Genomic DNA, 15,496 nt, shown 5'->3' on the forward strand with positions numbered 1-15,496 from the left:
ATTTCAACTATGAATTTTATAATGTATCACGATCAAAAAAAGTCAGTGAGTGACCCGCAATTCTGAAGTATTAATATACTTGAACAATAATTATTCAAAATGTGTCATGATTATTGTGATAACACATCATGGACATGTCCAGTATGAGTGCTCATAACTATGATTATGCAGTAAGTAGTTTACAATGCATTGTGAGAATGTGTATTATGCATCATAGACGTCAACACAAGTGTTGTCAACATTGGTATAAGGATATGGGTTGGCATCCATCCATCCATCCATTATCACCCGCTTATCCGGGTCGGGTCGCGGTGGCAGCAGGTTCAGCAGGCCGACCCAGGCTTCCCTCTCACCCGCAACACTTTCCAATTCATTCTGGGGGATCCCGAGGCGTTCCAAGGCCAGCCGGGAGATATAATCCCTCCAGCGTGTCCTCGGTCTTCCCCGGGGCCTCCTACCAGTTGGACGTGCCTGGAAAACCTCTAATGGGAGGCGTCCAGGAGGCATCCTGACTAGATGCCCGAACCACCTCAGCTGACTCCTTTGGACACGAAGGAGCAGCGACTCGACTCCAAGCTCCCCCCTGATGTCCGAGCTCCTTACCCTATCTCTAAGGCTGAGCCCGGCCACCCTACGGAGGAAGCTCATTTCGGCCGCTTGTATCCGAGATCTCGTTCTTTCGGTCACGACCCAGAGTTCGTGACCATAGGTGAGGGTTGGAACGTAGACCGACCAGTAAATGGAGAGCTTTGCCTTCCGGCTCAGCTCCCTCTTCACTAAGACGGACCGGTACAGCGCCTGTTTTACTGCTGCAGCCGCACCGATCCGCCTGTCGATCTCCCGCTCCACCTTACCCTCACTCGTGAACAAGACCCCGAGATACTTGAACTCCTTCGCTTGGGGTAGGCAGTTTGCCCCCACCTGGAGGGAGCAATACGCCGGTTTCCGGCAGAGCACCATGGCCTCAGATTTGGAGGTGCTAACTCTCATCCCTGCCGCTTCGCACTCGGCTGCAAAACGCCCCAGTGAATGCTGGAGGTCACGGTCCGAGGAGGTAAACAGGACCACATCATCCGCAAACAGCAGAGAGGCGATCCCGAGACTCCCGAACCGGATCCTCTCCGCCCCCTGGCTGTGCCTAGATATCCTGTCCATGAAGGTCACGAACAGGACCGGTGATAAAGGGCAGCCCTGGCGGAGGCCAACACCCACCGGGAACGTGTCTGACTTACTACCGAGGAGACGAACACAGCTCCTACTGCAGGCGTACAGAGACCGGATGGCCCGTGCCAACGGGTCCGGCACCCCATACTCCCGCAGCACCCCCCACAAAAACCCCCGAGGGACCCGGTCGAAAGCCTTCTCCAGGTCTACAAAGCACATGTTGGCATCAACATGACAAATAAAACAACAACTTAGAGACAATAATAAGAATCAGAACAAGTATCATTTATGTTTTCATTGAAATAATTTCAGAATTAATATTGTAATGTCGACAAATATTAACAAAAGAAAACCTGAACCTATTCCTTTTCCAGTTTGTCTTTGAGTCAGGACCTCACCTTCTGTCAGACAAATAAATAGTTAGGAATGAAAAACAAAAACACAAGATATGGATTTCAGCTAAATAGATCAAAGTGTTGGTGATACAAAATGCTGCCTACTGCATACTCTTCAATAGCTGGACACCAAACAGCCTTTTTCTTCTGTCCCATGGGGCATCTCGCTCATTTGAATCTGAATCAGGTGCATCAGGTCTATGGATGAGAGCATGGACATATACTAAGGCCTACAGGCATGGTATAAAGAGTGACACAGGGGCAGACTGAATAAGGCCAGTCAGTGGAGCGAAGGTATGTCACGACTAAAATTGGTCCTCCTGGTTCTTCTCTTCAGGAGGGGAACACCTGTGTGCCAGCGGCAGGGAGAGGCACAACCACCTGAGCTGACCAAAGCAGGAGACTTTGTCACAGGTGGAATTTTTACCTTTCGTACTGGATACAGAGGCAGCGTGCCCACCTTTCAAACTGTACCCGATCCTCCAACGTGCCTGGAGTAAGTATCTGTGTTTTCATTTTGTTCAAATATGTGCTTTCTTGTTCAATACATTTTGGAATAAATCAAATGATTGATTAGAAATGGGTTTTTTTTTCTAGCATCAATGTAAGAGAATTCAAATTTGCCCAGACCATGATCTTTGCAATTGAGGAAATAAATCAAAATCCTGCTATTCTTCCTAACCACACAATGGGCTACAATATATACAATTCCTGTGGAATGACAAACATTATGAGGTCTGCTTTAGTTTTAGCCAACGGGCAGAGGGAGATCATAGATGAGAGAAACTGTACAAAGGCTGACACTGCGCAGGCGATACTTGGTCACTCTGGCTCTGCACCTACGGTGGGATTTGCTCGAATTATGGGAAGGTTCCAGATACCAGTGGTAAATATTTTACTTTTTTTTTATTCAGTGTGTATATTAAAGATTATGAAATAATTCCTTTAATATTATGTTTCGAAATCACTCAGTTGAGTCAGTCAGAGATGTCTAATTTGGGATTTCAAAGACCTTATTTCTTATTTTGTATTTTTCTAGATGATTAACATGTAATGCAAACATCTCTGTTCTTTCTAAATTTCTTTTCACAGCTCAGCCACTTTGCGACCTGCGCATGTCTCAGCAACAGAGAGGAGTTTCCATCCTTCTTCCGAACTATTCCCAGTGACCTCCACCAGGGCAGAGCCCTGGCGAAGCTGGTCAAGCATTTCAGTTGGACCTGGGTGGGGGCAATTAGTAACAAAAATGAATATGGCATCAACGGGATCACCACATTTATACAAGCTGCACAAGAAGAAGGGGTGTGCATAGAGTATTATCAGGCATTTGAGCAAACAGGTCCGCTTCATGAGTTAGCAAAAGTAGTTGAATCTGTGAAGCACTCTACCTCTAAGGTAATTGTGGCCTTCATGTCCCACAGAGAGGTCAATGTGCTGGTGACTGAGTTATTCAGACAGAACATTACAGGGCTGCAGTGGGTTGGCAGTGACGCCTGGATCACAGATGACTCTCTGACTGACAGTGAGGGACACAGCCTCCTGGTGGGCTCGCTAGGCTTCACTGTCAGCAAAGCTAAGATCCCGGGGCTGGAGGAGCACCTGAGGCAACTCCACCCTTCACAGTTTCCTGACAGTCAGTTTGTCAGAGATTTCTGGGAAGACGTGTTTGACTGCGCTCTGAATAACACTGCAAACACACAAAGAAAGCCATGCAGCGGCTTTGAGAGCTTGCAGACTTTTGAATCATATTTTACAGATGTCTCTGAGCTGAGATTTACTAATAATGTATACAAGTCAGTTCACACAGTGGCTCATGCTCTCCACAGCCTGGTCACGTGTAAAGAGGGTAGGGGCCCCTTCTACAACGGGAGCTGTGCTGACACTGGACACATTCAACCATGGCAGGTGAGGCAGAAAAGATTAACGTTTTCGTGCCTTAAAGTCCAAAAGAAAATGAGCTTGCTGGGTTTAATTAAGTCCTTCCTCCTCTTTACAGGTGCTGCATTATTTACAGAATATCAACTTCACAACAAATCAGGGGGAAAGAGTGACTTTTGACCAGAATGGAGATTCACCTGCAAGATATGAACTTGTAAATTTACAACATGTGACCTCAAGGACCTTGCATGTCGCCACAGTTGGTGTTTTTGATTCCACTCTGCCCAGTGAGCGTCAATTTATAATGAATGGAATGAACATAGTTTGGGGAGGAGGAAGTCATACGGTACATACTCGTATTACTTTGTTGGGTTATATCTGGGTTTTTAGTCATAATGCCATACTGCATAATATTTCATAACCCACTTCTATAAATTGCAGCAAAACAGGTTTAAATCTCATGTAATATTCCTGAATGAAATTCAAATGGCACTCGAACAGCAATGAAGTAAAACAGTGAACACACTGTGGGTCACATACAACTCCTCCACATTTTTATGCACCAGGTGCCCGTGTCAGTGTGCAGTGAGAGCTGCCCCCCGGGAAAACACAAAGTCCTTCAGAAAAGAAAACACATTTGCTGTTATGACTGTATACCGTGTGCAGAAGGAGAAATCAGCAATATTCCAGGTTGGATTTTGAATAAACAATTGTTGGTTTTGTGTTTACTGTCTGGGATGTTATTTTGCCTTTCCATGACCTAATCAATGTGTTTCTCTCTTTCAAAAACAGACTCCATGGAGTGCTTCAAATGTCCCATTGATTATTGGCCGAATACCAGAGGAGACGTGTGCATCTTGAAGGAAATTGAATATTTGTCTTATGCAGAGATTATGGGTATCATGTTAACATTCTTATGTTTGATGGGGGCGATTGTGACAACTGTAATAGCGTTGGTTTTCTTTCACTTCCGGGAAACTCCTATTGTCAGGGCCAACAACTCTGAGCTGAGCTTCCTGCTGCTCTTCTCCTTGACTCTGTGTTTCCTGTGTTCTCTGACCTTCATAGGCCGGCCCACTGAGTGGTCCTGCATGCTGCGACACACAGCATTCGGCATCACCTTTGTCCTCTGTATCTCTTGTGTTCTGGGGAAGACTATTGTGGTGTTAATGGCCTTCAGGGCCACACTTCCAGGTAGTAATATGATGAAATGGTTTGGGCCTGCACAGCAGAGACTCAGTGTTCTGTTTTTCACTCTCATACAGGTTCTTATTTGCATTCTTTGGCTGACAATCAACCCTCCATTTCCATTTAAAAATATGAACCACTATAAAGAAAAGATTATTCTTGAATGTGCACTGGGATCATCTGTATGGTTCTGGGCTGTTTTCGGATATATAGGGCTCCTAGCTGTGTTATGTTTTGTACTTGCTTTTTTGGCTAGAAAGTTGCCTGATAACTTCAATGAAGCTAAATTCATCACCTTTAGCATGTTAATATTCTGGTCAGTCTGGATTGCATTTATTCCAGCATATGTCAGCTCTCCAGGAAAGTTCACTGTGGCGGTGGAAATATTTGCTATTATTGCCTCCAGTTATGGACTTCTTTCCTGCATTTTTATCCCTAAATGTTATGTTATTTTACTGAGACCAGAACAAAATACCAAAAGGCACATAATGGGCAAAACAAAAGATATTCAATGTTAGATTTATACTGTTGTGATTCCTGTCTTTTACACAAGGACATTCACTACTTGTTTCTATCATGGATTATGACACAAATCTGAACAGTTACCTCCCTTATTGATTCAATTTTAAATGATACATTTATTTACTTTTTAGAAAAATAACCACAATATTATGTCTGAAAAATCTAAATCTAAATCTAAAAGATTTCACATCAACATGTCATATTATAGTTGGTTTTTAATTACATCTAAAATTCAGTTCTTGAGACTGATTCCAAAAAGGCTCACAGTCTGTATCTTTTGACTTACACTTGGTAATGTCATCTGCCAGTCTTCTTAGTCCAAAAAGTCCAAATAATTTGAAACACATGACATGATTCATACAAAGCTGTAGTTACAAAACAAGAGTACAAAAACAAATGCTTTTTAGTTATAGTTTTATAGTAGAATCACTTTGTGTGGCGGGAAAAAATGCAATCATTAACATATAAAACATATAGAAATTGATGGGTATAATGAAATAATGAAACCCTTATGCCTTCTGTTTTTTCATGAGCTGTTACACTCTGACATGACTTCAACATTACTGCGTGACATATGAGTAGACAGAAAAGCACACAATTGATGTGGTCATGTGTTTCTGGGTTCTTTCCTCTTGTGTTTAAAGTATGATGAGTATTAAGACCAGGCAGTAGTACACTACCTTTGGTTGTCAATCACCATGTTCCTGCGACAGACTGTAACTTCAAATTAACTTCAAATATATAAAGATGGACTGTTCGAAATACTACTTTGCTCACATGCTCAAGTGTAAAGATTCTTGAAAATAAAACATTGAAAGACATCTTTTCTCTTTTGAGTTTGTTTTTACATGGTTGGAGAACTGTGTGTCTGTCAACATTATATGAAAAGCTTTTGCTCACATTTTAACAATTCATTTATCATTTACTGTTGTGGTTTTCATTGTGTGACTCGTCACAATATCATCTGTGAAAAAGCCCCAAAGTGTATGAGGGCTGTACAACAAGATATGGACAGAACATGCACCAAGTATTAGATATTGGCACAAGCAGGTTTTTTAGCATTCATAGATTATCAATTTTTACTTATGTAACCTGCGGAATTAGGTGCGACACAGAACGGAGGTGGAAAATTAAATATTATAAATGTACCACCTAGCTACACTCAGAAACGGAAGTTGCTCTACCTCCAAGTGTGTTGTTATCCCAGATTCTCCTTTTGTTGTCTGTGTGCCTTTTTCTGCATGTTAGTGCATGTGACCGTGCATGTGATGTACACATGCCTCAGCCATCGCCATGTTGGTGCAATAGAGAGGCAAGAAAGTGTGTCTTTAGCTCCTTAACTTGAGTAACTTAGATCTAGTAAATTGTTCACAGTTTATGTGCACATACACATGTACTCACTCTTTAGTGCTGGCTTATAGAATTTGCAGTAAAAACCTAAAGGCCTAACCAAGTTGATCCCAGTAAACACGCTAAACGTAAGACGAATCATTAGGGAACAAGGTATTCTTGTCAGATGTATTCTTCATGCCTGACATCCTCCAGGTCTTACGTATGCAAAAACAAAAAAGGAATTTGCATGAACCTCTGAGAATGGACCACTAAGTTGCCTCGTACACCTGAGTAGCAGACAAGAAGCTATAAAACACATATTTGCACGAATCCTGACTGTGCCAAAGGCGAGGCTCTGAGATGTCAACAGTTGCATTTGTCTTCTTAACACTGTTCACTTGGATGGTGTCATCTGGCACATGGCTCAGACTGGACCAGTGTACTGAGCTCAGTCAGTATGGATGTGATGAAGAGACCGAAGGCGGCAGCTGTGCATCATACAAAAACACTGTTATTCATGACAAAACAAAACTGACATTGACACGTGAAAGGTGAGTAATTTGTTGCAAAATTGTATTGTTTTCACTTATCTCCATTTCACCAACTTGTATCTTGCTCATTAACTTGCTTTTTGTTTTTGTCAAGGACCTGGATACCCCAGTGTTGTTTCCCAACAATTATCTTGTAATGTTATGGTTTCCTAAGCGGGGAAGTAGTCCACATTATCGAGGCCTAAACACCATATTGAGAGACTCATAAGACAATTAGACGATCGGGGCCTTTAGGAGTCCATTACAATTGAAAGTAATTTTAATTATATACAAAGACACAGTCTTACAGTTGGGTCATTCTGGTTTCTATGTTGCACTGTTGGATTTGAAAAAAAGATGGTTTTACTTTTTTAAATGTGTATTTGCTTTTTAAATGCCAACTTAGCTTATGTCTGACTACAAATGGTGAGCAGTTTTGTGAATAATGTAATGTATGACTGTTGTTTAGGGTGATGAATATGTGATGCTTTGCTCCATTATATAATCATGACCTGATTGCTGTTGTTTTTTCACTTGTGTAGATCTCCTGAAATGAGTGTTGCCTCAGAGAGGATTCTCCCACAGAACAAGATAAAAAAAGACTGTACCCTCTTTCCTGGTGTGACTTTGAACTACATGATCTTTTATGACTGGGTGCACATGTTGCAAAGAGTGAAGGAAATTGTGGAGCAAAACAGGCCTGTTTACCAATGTAAATTTCATCAGTTTTTGCTGCATTTCCGGTCGAAGACCAGCTGTCTGCTACTTACAATAGAGGTGAGCGCCATAGTTATGCTAACAGTAATCATTTTCATCAAATTACATCTTAAATTAAACCTGAATTTGAATTTAGAACAGTGAACTCAGTAATCATTGCCTTGATTGTGTGTAGAACTTTCATTTCAGCTCACCCCAATTTATTATGAAATGTATTAACAATCTTTTGTGTTTGTCTGTATTTTTTCTTCATACAGACACAGACTGCTAATCACATCAGACATTTTAATTACAGAAGTATCAGTCCTTCATTTGTTTTTCATAGCGCTCACTGCTCCAACATCGTTACCATTGTTCTACTAGACCACTGGAAAACATTGGATTGTATCTGCATCTGTAAGGTATGCAACCTAGAGGTCAGAATCCATACCATTCAATATATGGTAAAGAATAAATGCAATGGGCAGGTTTGCATGTCCTCAGTCTCCCCATAGAGACTGATGAGCATCTTCAGTGCTCATCAGTGAATTAACAAATACAAAACAAATACAGTGAACTTCAAAAGCAGAAGTATTTCAATCATGTCGGCTATTTATTAGTTACATTAAAAACACGTTTAACATTTTTATTGTCAGATATGGATTCTGTAAGAAATCTGCTGATATGATAATTATATGAAAAGACATTGCCATGTATGTATGTGCACAGAATGTACAGAATGTTGTAGTTTGTACATAAGTGTGGGCATTCTGGATAAAATGTCAGTAGAAATTATTATATTGTGATATAGAAATGTATTGGAAATTCAAATGAGAAACTGCCAGAGATACATATAGTTCTGTGAATAGAAATGCAGTGATGCAAATACTCTATTCTATGAATCCAATGTGATCATAAAGCAGTTACCATAAAAATGCTAGAGAAGGGTCTGACAGTTGAAAATGTTATCTCACACATACACACATATCACATATTGTGATATAGCCTATCCCTATTTGTATGCTCTCTGATGTGTGTGCAGTAAACTCTCACATCTTGTCATCAGATGCCATCAACGTTATCTGTGTCCCACTGTCTTAAAGAAGCACTTCTAAAACGTGCAGGTGATATTGAAAATCAAAACACACAATAGCCTTGCTTTGCAAGAAAAAGCATGCTTGATTTTTCGTCATAAGTAAGATAGTAATCAAAGACTTTTTTCTTGTTTACACAGGCAGAGTGAAGAGTGGGAGATCGATAGCAATACATGTTCTGTCAGCTGTGTTACTGCTTGGAATCTACATGACAAGAATAAAGATACCACCAAACAGAGTCAGCTCTGCTCATGGCCCTAACTCCACGATGGCGATGATTTTCACCATGACATTGCACTGTTTTTCACCATCAGTTACCCTCCATCAGCCCTCTGTGTGGACCCCGGTAGCAGTCCGGATCTCCTTTGTTCTCTTCCTCTCTTGTGGTCTGGGCAGAACTGTTGATGTGTTAATTGTCTGCAGGGCTGCTCATACTGTCATTAACTTGTTGTGTCCCACTCTTCAGCAATTTAGGGCTCTGCCTGTCACTGTAATGTTTATCTGGTTGACTTTCAGTTCTCCTTTTCCAAGTAAGACCAGAAAACACTTCTTTGAAGACACACTTGTTGAGGGTTGTGTGAGATCAAGACTAGGATACTGGGCTTTGTTAGGGAAGATAGAGCTACTGGTTACGTTGCTCTGTGTGTTCATCTCACTTTCCAGTTTGCTACAATCCATCCTGACTAAACTGAATGTTTGAGTGTCCTCTTACATGTGCAACGTGTATCCTGTCTGCAGAACTCGAGGGGACAAAACACATTATGTGCTGTGTCATTATTATCAACAGGGTAATTGAAAAATATACCATGAAACATACCCAGTTGTATCTAACTTTGACCAGTGTACCAGTTCCATTGATATTCACAGAAGCTGAGGTGATAGTGCTCTTGGTGAATATTTAATTTCTCTTATTTTTATCTTACACAGAATAACATACGATTGAAGACATTGGCAGTTGAATGTGATAAAGCTCTGTGGCTACTTTTGTATCAGCTCTACAACAACATTTCACACGATGTCTGACTGTAATGAAACTTGTACAGAGCTCTTTTTAAGTTGATTAAACATGTTCTTTGTTTATCAAGATAGAATTAATTGTAATCCCTTATCATGGCAGACATATGTAAAACTTCACACCATACTTAGTGAATATATTAAAACATATTAAAACAATTTAAGTCTTAAATAATTCATTATGAATGTGTGTATGTCTGAAAGATTTATTTCATTAAATCATTAAAGCCCACTAATTACTTTAAATACAGTTAGATATACATGAGGTCAAAGTAGAGAAAGAAAGAGGACAAGAAAATAGATCAATCTGAACTACCCTCTAGTGGGTTGAGATTACACTTCATTGCCATGCAAACCAGCAACATTTAATAGAAAATAAAACATACAGCCAATCAGTTTGTGTGTTAAGTTATTGGGGTAATTTAACAACAAAGCCGTAACCTAGAATAGATTATAATTGTAAAGCTCCTAATTTCATTGAATAGAGGCAATTTGTAAGGTTTACTGGGCGGTAAAATTATTTTGTATACAATCCAAATTATTTTGTTAAGGTTACAAGGTTGTCATAGATTGACTTTTGTTGCTTGTATATTGTTAGTTTTTTAAATATGATTTTATATGTTTGGAAGATTCACATGCAAAATATTTAAAATGTAGGGATGGCTGTGGATCTATTAGTAGAGTGTTTTTTTAATCCAGTGCATATCAATCAAATTGGGGTTGGTTATGCATTTAATGAAGGCCTTGTATCTGAATGAACTCATTCATTTATTGAAGTGTACTTGAACAGGAAATTTAGCCCTAATTGCTCCTGATGGTTATAGGCCAGGTCCTTGTATATATGCGCTGCCATTAGCTTGCGATTGTGTGGATGAAAAGGTGCACAAGAAGCAAACTGTTTGGATATAGCTGTATATAAATACATTAACGTCAATTATTTAGTAATCTAATTATACATGGGGGAAATTTATGTTTAACTAAATCTGTTATTTTAACTCAAATGTAAACTAAGCATGAAAAATCACCAAAATAAATAGTATCTGTAGTTTGGGATTTTAATAATGAATTGTCAATTTAATAGCAGACTATGGAATAAGATGGTTAGATCTCAGAAACAAAGATCTGAGTGCGATAAAACACGCACATAGACTCTGCACATTGAGGTGACCAAATACATGATTATATGGCACAACTCATATAACATCATGCTGTCTATATATTACAAACAAAGGTGTACCAATTAATTAACAATTGGGTTGTATCAACTGGCTGTGAAGACTGCATGGTAACCACACCATCTTAACAGGTTTATAGTTCCTGGGAAGTGACTGAGAAGTCTAATAAATACTGCACAGCACAGTATGTACTCAAAGCATATTCACTACCTTAATACCTTATTTACACCTTATGTCCATTTTCAGATGAAAAAAGGTAAATCAGACCCTTTACATGTCCTTTACATTTCAATCAGCATGATTTAAAAGTCTCAGAAGTGCATCAATACCTAAAAAAACAAAACAATCTTTCAAAAATGAAGTGTGCTCACATTGGCTGCTGATGTTTCTCATATGGTAGGAATAGCTATAAAGGTCAGCTCCGAGGTCAGAATTGCTTCACTGAAGTGGAGGGTGGCTCGTGATGGGTTGGATTACCTTTATCTACTTCACTCTGTTGGCAAGGGCAAGGTCAGAAAACCAAACATGCAAACTGATCGGGCAGACAGGGTTTCTGGAATTTTCAAAAGGAGGTGATCTTATTATAGGAGGAGTTTTCTCTATGACTAGTACACGCAAACTGCATGATAATGGATACCAGGCATTGCCACACTCATACTGCATTAAGTAGGTGGTTCAAATATGTAAAAACGGTATGCAATGTATGGAAATAGCATAGTTTATGTGCCGGTTTGCTGTGTATAATAATAGTAATTTGCCAACACTTAATCCCTGTGTTTGCAGATGGAATGACAGGGAATTAAAGTTTGCCCGAACGTTGATTTTTACTGTGGAGGAGATTAACAGGGATACTAAGCTCCTTCCCGGAGTGAGTCTGGGCTATAAGCTGTACAATGGCTGTGGGAGTGAGAACCTGCTGCGAGCAGCTGTAGAAGCAGTAATTGGAGAAGATTCAAAGGGCTGCAGTGATCAGATCCAGGCTCTCATAGGCCATTCGTCCTCTGGAGTGAGTGAAGACATAAACACCATACTAAGCCCGCTATCTATTCCACAGGTAAGAAGAAATTATTTGAACCAATTTTCATTGTGTTATGTAATTCCCTTGAAATATATGTATATTTATTGTTTTATTTTTCTCTTTGAAGGTTAGCCATCTTTCAACCTGTGCTTGCTTGAGTGACAAAAGACGGTACCCCACATTCTTCAGAACTGTGCCAAGTGACCACTTCCAAATCCTTGGTCTGGTGCAGCTTATGAAATATTTTGACTGGCGCTGGGTGGGGATTATACATTCGGAGGGTTTGTACTCAGCAGAAGGTACAGCTAAATTCCACATGGAAGCAAAGAAAGAGGGCATATGTGTTGAATACACATTACCCTACTCTAAAACAAGTCAATTCAAGTTGAAAGCTATTGTAAAGACACTGAGGGAGTCATCTTCAAAGGTGGTCCTGTTGTTTTTGTCCTTGTCTTACACCAAATCATTCCTGTCAAAAATTGAAAAATATAACATCGCTGGAAAGCAGTGGATTGGAGGTGAATCTTGGATCACACAAGCAGTCCTGGCTTCTGTCAAGAGAAAGATCATTTTACAGGGGGCAATGGGCTTTGCCTTCCCTCAGACAGACATACCAGGTCTTGATGAATTCTTACTCAGCCTGAAACCTTCGGATGAACCACATAGTACTATAATTAAAGCTTTCTGGGAGAAGTTCTTTGACTGCAGCTTCTCTCCATCACATACCACTACTATGTGCACTGGCACAGAGGATCTCAGGACAGTCTCCAGTGACTACACAGATGTGACACATTTCAGGGCTGAGAATAATGTATACAAAGCTGTGTACTTGGTGGCATATGCCCTTCATTCACTATTGCAATGTAAAAATGGCTCAAATCCCACCACGGGAAAGCCCTGTGTGAACAAGAACGAAGTTCACCCTAAGCTAGTAAGTTTTGGTATATGTATTCAGGCATAGCATATGTATTTAGTATTAAGTGATTGTATGTTTTGTGATTAATGCAAAGCAATAACATGTTATGTATTCATTTAGGTTACTATTTCAATACTAATGTCTGAAACATTTATCTTTTGCTTGCCGCTTTTCTGTTTGCTAAAATGTGGTGATTGTCTCTTTACAGGTGTTGGACCACATTCACTATGTGAACTTCACGACACAGAATGGGGCCATGGTTGTCATTGATGAAAATGGAGGCTCGGTTGCCCAGTATGACTTAGTTAACTGGCAGATGAAAGAAAATGGCTCTGTTGAGATTGTCAAAATTGGCCAATATGATTCCTCTTACCCAGAGGGAGAAAAATTCAAACTAAAAGACAACCTCAAAATAGTTTGGGGAGGACACAGTCATGAGGTAAAGTGAACAAAAGGTTGCATGTGTAACCCGGTTCTCTTAGTGGAGAGACTATATTTTCACCCAGCTTATCTCATAAATACAGAGACCGACCTCCATAGGGACAGCTGTTGAGAGTGCTCTGTGGCCAGCACAGGAGATGTGTCTTAAAGAGTATTCAGGTCAGCTGTCCCTGTGGGGTGTTAGTCCACACACATGCAACATGTGAGGAGACATGTACCACTTTAAAACGTTATTAACATTGCAATGTCTCACATTTTACATTGTGTTTTTCCAAATCAGGTGCCAAGATCTGTCTGCACAGAACCATGCCCACTAGGAACCCGTAAGGCCATAGATAAGTTTAAGCTTGTGTGCTGCTTTGACTGCTTTGAGTGTCCTGAGGGAACAATAAGTAATCAGACAAGTGAGTAAGTCATTCATGTATTGCATTAAGGATAAATGACAACAATATAATAATAATAATAATAATAATAATAATAATAATAATAATAATAACAAACATAGTCTTTGATTATACACTATTTTGGTTTAATCATTGTATTTCTGTATAATTTCATTTTTTTTTCAGATTCTCCAGACTGTTTGATCTGTCCACCTGAATTTTGGCCAAATGAAAAAAAAGACAATTGTGTTCTAAAACCAACTGAATACCTTTCCTACAAAGAAATCATGGGAGCACTTTTAACTGGATTTGGCTGTGTTGGCGTATTTTTATCTCTTCTGACATCAATAATTTTTTTTACTCATAAAGAGACTCCTATTGTAAAAGCCAACAACTCTGAGCTCAGCTTCCTGCTGTTGTTCTCATTAAAGCTGTGTTTCCTGTGTTCTCTGACCTTCATAGGCCGGCCCACTGAGTGGTCCTGCATGCTGCGACACACAGCATTCGGCATCACCTTTGTCCTCTGTATCTCTTGTGTTCTGGGGAAAACTATCGTGGTGTTAATGGCCTTCAGTGCCACACTTCCAGCTAGTAATATGATGAAATGGTTTGGGCCTGCAAAGCAGAGGCTCAGTGTTCTGGCTTTCACACTCATTCAAGTTATAATTTGTATTTTTTGGGTGACAATCAACCCTCCTCTCCCAAAGAGGAACATGAAATACTATAAAGAAAAGATAATCTTAGAGTGTGCCCTGGGTTCAGCTGTTGGGTTCTGCGCGGTATTGGGTTACATCGGACTTCTTGCTCTCTTGTGTTTTATACTTGCCTTTCTTGCTAGAAAGCTGCCAGACAGCTTCAATGAAGCCAAATTCATCACCTTCAGCATGCTAATATTCTTTGCAGTCTGGATCACATTTATCCCCGCATATGTCAGCTCTCCTGGGAAGTTCACTGTGGCTGTGGAAATATTCGCCATTCTGGCCTCAAGTTTTGGTTTGCTGATATGCATTTTTTTCCCAAAATGTTATATTATTATCTTTAAGCCAGAACAAAACTCAAAAAAACATTTATTGGGCAAAATACCACCAAGAACTCTTTAATCTGTAATCACAGTGTCCTGCAAAACAAATGACCTTATTGTAACAACAAATTAACCGATGTTATTGCATATTCAAATTTAGTTGCAATTCATGTTGTTTTTTTTAACTTGTTGTGATGAGTTTAATAGTCTTTTTTTCACATTCTTATTTCATCATAAATAATGTAAAGTATACGGTATGTAGAATTTAATTTGAAACTATAAGCTAAATGTATGTTTAATTTGTGGTAAGAATGACAGTTTGTCGAAATCTATGCTGAACACTGTTGTATCTCCATTGTTGTCTTTAGTTTGCATGGCTGACTAATTGTTGCGTTGTATTCACGCTTCCTCGTCAAGAAGAATAATAAGGGAAGAGTGTAACACTGATTAAAACATTTGTTTGAACTATATTTAAGGTGTCTGCTTCCCTTACTTGGTGTGCCCCGCCATCATACACTGACAGGAGGGAAACTGCACTGCATTTCTTTGTCTGTACATGAGTTAACGTACTGTAGCACAGCTAGCTTGACTTCCACAGATGTCAAAAATATTGCTTTACAGTGCAGTTGTCATGGCACATGTGGTTTGCTGTATAATCTTATAACAAATAGTCACTTTTGAAGATCTTTATAAGTGACTAAAATCATTGTTCCGTAAGGTGTCTGTTTT

At 39.8% G+C, this 15,496-nt stretch overlaps 2 protein-coding genes across 2 annotated transcripts; both read left to right on the forward strand.

The window, feature by feature from the left end:
- Nucleotides 1-1,927: 1,927 nt before the first annotated feature.
- LOC117741750 (extracellular calcium-sensing receptor-like) lies at nt 1,928-5,143 on the forward strand. Its single transcript, XM_034548969.1, has 6 exons — nt 1,928-2,055; nt 2,157-2,445; nt 2,652-3,464; nt 3,556-3,783; nt 4,004-4,127; nt 4,230-5,143. The coding sequence occupies exons 2-6, from the start codon at nt 2,191-2,193 to the stop codon at nt 5,141-5,143; spliced, it is 2,334 nt and encodes a 777-aa protein (XP_034404860.1). The 5' UTR covers nt 1,928-2,055; nt 2,157-2,190.
- A 6,308-nt stretch (nt 5,144-11,451) lies between these two features.
- LOC117741751 (extracellular calcium-sensing receptor-like) lies at nt 11,452-14,846 on the forward strand. Its single transcript, XM_034548970.1, has 7 exons — nt 11,452-11,498; nt 11,772-12,042; nt 12,134-12,468; nt 12,541-12,937; nt 13,131-13,361; nt 13,644-13,767; nt 13,933-14,846. The coding sequence occupies exons 1-7, from the start codon at nt 11,452-11,454 to the stop codon at nt 14,844-14,846; spliced, it is 2,319 nt and encodes a 772-aa protein (XP_034404861.1).
- Nucleotides 14,847-15,496: the final 650 nt, after the last annotated feature.

This window comes from Cyclopterus lumpus, chromosome 13 (assembly GCF_009769545.1).
Source record: "Cyclopterus lumpus isolate fCycLum1 chromosome 13, fCycLum1.pri, whole genome shotgun sequence".
NCBI classification, from domain to species: domain Eukaryota; kingdom Metazoa; phylum Chordata; class Actinopteri; order Perciformes; family Cyclopteridae; genus Cyclopterus; species Cyclopterus lumpus.